Source organism: Ursus maritimus, unplaced genomic scaffold, assembly GCF_017311325.1.
Source record: "Ursus maritimus isolate PB19 unplaced genomic scaffold, ASM1731132v1 scaffold_12, whole genome shotgun sequence".
Classification (NCBI taxonomy): domain Eukaryota; kingdom Metazoa; phylum Chordata; class Mammalia; order Carnivora; family Ursidae; genus Ursus; species Ursus maritimus.
Window position 1 is genome coordinate 12,645,689 of NW_024423564.1, and position 7,538 is coordinate 12,653,226.

The 7,538-nt window shown below is 38.5% G+C and overlaps 1 protein-coding gene across 5 annotated transcripts in view; it reads right to left on the reverse strand.

Annotated features, from left to right (window-relative positions):
- The window catches only part of CEPT1 (choline/ethanolamine phosphotransferase 1), a 37,275-nt gene that overhangs the window by 28,952 nt on the left and 785 nt on the right, over positions 1-7,538 (reverse strand). The window contains exons 1-3 of one of the 5 annotated variants that reach the window (XM_008704053.2): positions 7,374-7,487; positions 4,002-4,055; positions 704-1,113 (exon numbers count right to left, since the gene is read on the reverse strand). In XM_008704053.2, coding sequence (XP_008702275.1) covers positions 704-1,042 — 339 coding nt within the window. In that variant the 5' untranslated portion in view covers positions 1,043-1,113; positions 4,002-4,055; positions 7,374-7,487. The other 4 variants (XM_008704055.2, XM_008704056.2, XM_008704057.2 and 1 more) reach the window with 4 other exon arrangements.

Here is a 7,538-nt window from a genome sequence, read left to right on the forward strand (position 1 = left end):
AGTTTTGGTTTTAAGTAATGGGTACAGAGGGTAAAAGAGAGAGCAGCAGTAGAGACTTGTACTTAAGGCGGCCCGGGAAGAAAGTCTTTGTCAGCAGTAACTGCTCCCCTTCTTAACAGCAGCCACTGCAGAATACAGAACAGGAAATGCATTGTATTGACTTTTTCTTACATGTCTTTTGCTTTGTTAGTATAAGAGAGATATACCTGAGGTCTATCAGTCACATATATTTACAGGAAGAGAAAAGGGATATTCAAACAATTCCCACAGGAATGGAGAGGAAACCACTTTTGATAAAACTGATTTACAGTTGTGCCATCTGACTACCAAAGACTTTTTCTCTCTGATCATTTTAAACTTTGCTAAGATTTCATTCAGCTATTAAAAATTCAGTCATTTTTAAAAACTTTTTTTATATTGAGATTTACTGATTTTAAAAGGAATATCTTACATGTTAATCCCTGATAGCATTAATTTACCTACTAGAATCAGACTCTACCTTTTGCTTCTGGTTTTCATAAACAGAGGGTATAAAGTAGATGGTAGTTATAAGCTTTATTAATGGTATGTGTGATAAGATATTTTAAAACTGTTGATAAACTGCTGTCAAATCATCTTATCTTTAGCTAAGATGACCTAAAAATCCCAATTAGAGTTTTGGGTATATAACAAATGCTCAAATCTCATAAGAAATTCATCTTACCTGCTCTGTAGCTGTGGGACAATAGAAGACTAATAAAACAGTTGTACAGATGTTTATTGACAATCCAATGATGGTGATGAGATTTGGGGCAATCCAGGAGGGAACTCTTCCAACTAGCCATTCCCAATACCCCTGCATTAAGGGCTCAAGCAGGGACCGTCCGGCACTCTGATATCTGTGTTCTTCTAGTCGCTTTAGTTGGTGCCTTGACAATGGTGGTGTAGGTAACTGAAACAATTTATTTAATACACACCCTGGAGTACTCATATGCCCGAAGCCCACAGGGGACTCCGGGTGAGAATCTCCACATCGTTTCCTTGTTGACCGATGCCCACTCATGGATCTTGGCTGTCTTTTATTTCAAGATAATAATTTATCTTGTTTCACGGCTTTTTGTGTCTGGTCTTTACCTGAAAAAAGAGAAAAAGACACATCCATCAGCCACTATTTTTATCGATGTCAGTAAATTTTAAAAACAAACTGGTAACAGTAATGCATACCAAACAGATCAGAACACCAGGGATCTGTTTTTAGTTCTTCTTCTTATTGATGGCATGAGCCAAAAGAAGTCATATAACTTCACCCTCAGGTGAAAAATATTAAGGGATTTTAATAGTAATATGCTTCTTGATACCTTATAGCTTGCCTGATTTCAAAGCTCTTGCCTTTTTTCCCCCATCTCACACTGATTTCAGTAATACAATGGAACAAATCTTAGAAATGACCTAATCATTTCACATACATGGACACTGAGGTCCAAAGGCATACCCAAAGATAGCTAGCAAATTAATATTAATTAATATCAGAGGAATGACTTGAATAAAGTGGGTCCTAAATCAGATTTTAATTTAATGTTAATAGCCAACATTGGGCACTTACTACACACTAACACTTCAAGCATGTTTCACATTTTAACTCATTTAATCCTCACAACAACTCTAGAAGGCAAGGATTATTAATTATCTCCATTTTTTACAGAAAATGAAACTAAGGCACGGGGCTAACTTGTCCAAGCTCATACAGCTGGTAAGTGAGGTTCACACAAACATAGGGTTTCTGCCTAAGCTAAATTGAAAGATAAAACTTATTAGTGGAAAGGGATACTGATGACATTTCAGGCAGGGGTGAAGAGAAAAAAAAACACGTAACCATAAGAAGACAGAATATACGTATTAGCTGAGTGACCTGATGAACTGAAGTAGTAAGAAAAAACTGTAAGTATATTAAGTGATGAATATTCATAAAGGACCTTGAGTTTAATCCCTGAAGTACTTGCACTTGACTTAGAAAAGATTAAAGATAACATAATCATTATAAATTACTAAGCAACATAAGAAAATAATGACAAGAATATTTTCAAGATTAAAGGGTAGTTATATATATTCATCAGACTGCAGAAAGTAGTGAAAACACTCAAAAATTAGTATGGTGACTTCAAACGTTTGAAGTAGTGAGCGCCTAGAGGAGGGTGGTAAAAATGGAAATGTGAAAGACAAATCTGTAAGTAATTTCTGTTTAGAAGGAAGAATCAAGGGAAAGCACTTAGGAATTAGATATAAAAGGTGAAGGAGCAGAAGAAAACACAAATCAAAAGAGACTAAAAAAGGGAAGTTAGGAAAGAAAACCAGTTATTTTGGCTTGGAGGGTAATGGAAGGGGATCTGGGGATAGAGGTTAGAAAGTCATAAAAGTAACTTTAAAGCAGATATGTTTTAGACAAATCAAATACCTGGAGATAAGCAAGAGATGAAAATTTCAAGTTATCAACTCTGGATGATAAAGTCTAATTTTTTGTTTGTTTTTTTAAGTAGAAAAGTTCTCAAAGAGATTAAGTATGAAGAAAAAAGGAAAATAATAAAGAACTTGAAGGAAACTCAGGGTTACAGAGCAGAAGAAAGGGAAGCCATAAAAGGATTAAGCAGGGGGAGGAATAATCTCAATAAAACTAAAAGGGTAGTGGCATCAAACCAAGAGAGGCGTACTTCTATCTTCTGGTAGAAAGTTATCCAGAATGCATATGATTCCCAGGAATGTTTCACTAGGAGAATACAGAATGTGATCCAGGAAATAGGACATTTCAACAATGGACCCCATATCAAACATGTCCAAGACTACTTCTATTCCCATACATATCAAGTTCCAAAGTTTCAATGTCTCAAAGGATCTAGAGTGACAACCAAAATCTCAATCATGTGTCTCAAAAATTGGTTCAGAAAATAGTTTTGTAATTATCAACTGCCTTAAATAAATTTTCAAAAATCTTAAAAGAATCATCAGCGCCACAATTTACCTAAAGTGCTCTGAGATAAAAATACTGAAATAATTTTCAAACCAAGGCAAATCAAAGCTAGTATCTTTTTATTTCAAAGAATTCTTCCACACACCCAACTGTATCACAAAACAATTCATGTCAACTGGTTGTAAGATCATTTTAGAGGAAGTGACAAACTGATAACCACCAAAAACTTAATTTTATAGTAGTCAAATTTTCTATAGTTAAATTAAATGAAGGTCCTCACAATTCATGAGCTATAATAAATCAGCTTTTACAGAATTCAGCTTAAAATGGGAATAAAAAGTTTATTCATCTCAATTTATATTTTATTATTGTAGTATTCCATTTTCCTACTGTAAAAAAAAAAGTGACATATTGAGGGTGCTGGCCTGCTTTTGGCACTAAACAACTACAAGCAACTGATCCTAATGGTTTTAAGTTTGAGCATTTGGCAGGATTATACGATAAACTGATACCTTCCTTCTGAGTGTTTTCCCCCTCTGACCTAGATTTTTTTTTTACCTTATGTGTCTCTTTTAGAAAAGTCTATATTTTGACAAGCCTTTCTAGATTTAGCCATTACATAATTCATACATGAAAAAAAGCCAATGAGTTTTTAAATATTTCAGTTTGGCAACATTGTCTCTGTGAAGCTATTAGCAACAAGATTGCAAATATAAATTCAGATATATGTAGCCCAATATACAGATTATCTACTATGCTTTCAATACGTGCCTATAGACATAGACACAGAGGTTGTTGTCACTGCCACAGGTCCATCTCCACTCTTCCTTCATCTGATCACATGTGAGACCCAGAGACTATTGCAATTCAAACCATCTCAGGAAAAAAACAGGAGCTTTTGAACTTCAGCAAATGAAAAGCAAGCATATCTCAAGGGAGAGCAACAGGGTAGGTGACTATTATAGGAAGATCGAACTTTATGGAGAAAAAGGGAAATAGGATGTGGGATGGGAATATGGAATGGAGAAGCAAATAGTACAAAAACTATTAGATTTTTTACCTAGTCAGGCCTGTGACCAAAAGGGTGAAGAGAAAACGTCCTTTTCTTGCCACACTGCAAGGAATTAAAAAAATTAACGTAAGGAGTTAAAATTTATTGCTGGCTAGCCTAGAAACCACCAGTCATAAGTTTTTATGAGAAAATGAATTCCAAGTTCCAAATGCATTCAGCCAATATCAAGCGCAGTAAGCAAAATAGACATTGTCCTGGTTCCCATGTCCAAATGGAAACTAACTAAAAACAGGTAAACAAGCAAGCAGCATTACACGTTGTGATGGGTGCTCTGAGGAAAACAAAGTGTGGAGCCAAAAAATAGTCAGCGGTGCACGTTTTAGATAAGGTGGTTGAAATCTATGAAGACGTCGCATTTATATCAAATTCAGAGGAAGAAAAGGAGCTAGCCATTCCAAAAGCAGAAGAAACAACAGTCCAAGTAAAGGCAATAGGCCCTGAGGAAAGAAAGAGCTTGTCTTGAGATCACTTTGAGATCACTATGGCTGGACAGCAATAAATCAGATGGAAGAGGGACATAGAATAAAGTTTGAAAAGCCAGACAATGCAGAGGTTTATAGACCATGGTAAAAAATTGAGATTCTATTCTGATGTTTTGAAAAGTCATCAATGAGCTTATAAAAAATTTCATAATTTGTAGCACAACCTATTTATTAACTGAGGATATGTTTCCATAAATCATAGATAAAAGTGAGTGTTTTAAGCTGAAAAACTCCCCATCACCTGGAATTCATTTTGGTATAATACTGATCACAGGCCTACAGCTATTGTAAACTTTCCACCTGTAATCAGCAAATTCCCCTTCTCAGTTATAACCTGGCTCTAGTGCAATACTCATTTCATAGCACTTAATCACATTTTGAACTTTTCTGTTTGTTGTATTGTTTTTAGTCTTTTCCCCACACTGGCCTACAAGCTCCATGAATGCAGAGACCATGCCTGTCTTAACATTCTTTTCCCAGACTCTCATACCATACCTAACATTAAGTAGGTAATCAGGACTGATTTGTGAAGCAAGGAACAAAAATCGTTCATCTAGTATTTAATGAGCCCCTAGTTGTTCTAGACCCTGAAGAAACAGACAGACTGAAGTATGCCATCCATGATCCCAAGAAACTCAAGGGGGGTGGGGAGGAGAGTCTTATGAACAGCTAAGTTATAATGTGCTGTGAACAAACTGTTGTGGGAGTCCAGAGGAGGGGGGCACATATGGTCTAACAAAAAATTTTCTTCATGCAGGCATGAATATTTATGTGAAAAGCCCAACAAAGGTACAAAAATATAATCAGAGATATTTAATGAATACCTTTACTAAAATTACACACAAATTGTGAAGCTATATCTATAACATAGAACATCTGTGCTTATAGCAGCTGAGTAAAATGGCATGCTGCCTACGTTATTCCTGTGTTCAGCTTTGGGGAACATCTGACAAGTATCCCACTAAAAAAGGCATCTCCAACTGCTCAGCAGAGCATAAGGTAAACTTACACAGTATCCAACCTGTAGTGTGAAATTCCAGAATTCCCATCCCCCACGTCTAAGGGTGCCAAGTTTTGAGTTGCACTGATTCAGCAATATGTTTACAGTCCTTTCAGAGGAATTAGTGACTACACAGCTCTTTCCAACCTTTATGGCACGGCTAAAGAAAAATACTAATGGCCAACACTGGAAGGCAGAGCAAATTATAAAAAGCAAAAAAAAAAAAAAAAAAAAAGGAAAACTAATAGGATCACAGGATTACATTTGGCATTATTTAACAAGTGATACATAGAACAAGTTAGCAAAAACAAAAGCCTTTTCAGCAGACTTGGAAGCAAAAACAGTACTGTGTAATACAATTTAGATCTACTGTTTTGCTGAAGTGAAATCTTGCACTCCTTTTAAAAAAAGGAAACAACTTCCTCCAGAAAAAAGAAGAAAAAAAGCAAAAGCCTGGCATTTTATAGATTATTTTCGTATTCCCTTAAAAAAGCACAGCGTGACCCTCAAAAGAACATCACCAGCACTTTTAGCCAGCTTTAAAGAACAACTCTACTGCTGCGGAGAAAACAGACAATGCAATAAAATGTAATTCGGCTTATAGCAAAGTTTAGAGTTATAGATATCAAACACTTAAGTGTTTATAATGTAAATTTGAAGAGAGATTGGGTGTGGGAAAGGAGGGAGAATAAATTTATGAAACCATAGTTGTAAATATTGAGAACAATCTATTAACTGGACAAGAAATAAAGATGCCTCTGGTGGAACAGGTAAATACAGAGGCAGATTTATCGAACTTATTTCTCAAATGGAAGCATTGTACAGACAAGTTGTACAAGGGGCTCTGACTAGTTTTTCTCAGCACAGAACAGATATGCAGCAAAATAAATGCTTTTAGAACTTCAATCACTGGAACTTTATGTGAACGCCAATGTTCTATAGTAATGCTAAGTATCCTTAGGACAGTCTAACTTGTGTTACTAGTGAATTAAATACACACATTGAACACATTCCTATCCTAGTACTTCGAGTGTAGAAACTGAATATTTTCTGACCACATACAACGACACTAACATTTGCTGAAAGATAGCTATGAATTTGCCTATCATAATATGGATTCATTAATGAACTAAGAGACCTCAATCAAAATTATATATTCGATACCAACGATGCAAAACAGCAAAATGACACAACGCCAAGCGCCAAACTGGAGAAAACAAGTTAAACACAGCTAACTGTAAAGATCCCATTCACCCAATGTTCCTGGGGACACCTGCAAACACTAGCAACCCTCCTGTCCTTTCTCCTTCCAAGAATACTGCTGAAATAAACCCTAGCTATTTATAAATATACGCTGAAATTTCTAGAAAAGTTGCTGACCAAGAATCGTGGCCCAGCCACGAAACACCAGCCCCGCATTCCAAAAGGCAGGCCGCCCCAGCACCGGATGCAACACGGTTTGGGGACCTGGCAGCACCTGAGTAGGAGGGTGTGGACCTGACATGGCAAGGTCGGTTCCACGCGGGCAGCGCCCCCAGCCCTCAACCCACCCAGCCCCGGCCGGCCGAGGTTCTCCGCACCACGACTCCCGGCTCCTCCACTAAGCACCCCCCGAGCTCCCGCGCTAGCACTTCGCCACCTCAAGGTCTCCACCCAGGGCCAGGGGGTCAGGCGCCCCTCGCCCTCCCCACAACCCCACGCGCGAGGCCAGCCAGCGCGAGGAAGCACCGCGTTCGCCTCTCCGAGTCCATACACACCTATATTCCAGTGCCCCACCCCAGAGCATGCAGCTCTCTCTCCACGCCTCTCGAGAGTCGTGCCCCCCAACACGTCCGTCACACCCGGCCATCTTCCCAAGGCCGAGCCCCGCAGCCTTACCCCGACCCCCGAAAGCACACCGCTAGAAATAAGACCTCCGCCTCCAGACGACTGAGTGACTCTGATCCGCGGCAGCCCGTTCGCGACACTTTCGCGTTGCCGTAAAGGGATACAGGGTCGGAACGAGCGGCGGCGCGGGCGCGCTCCGCGGGGCGGTAAGCGCGC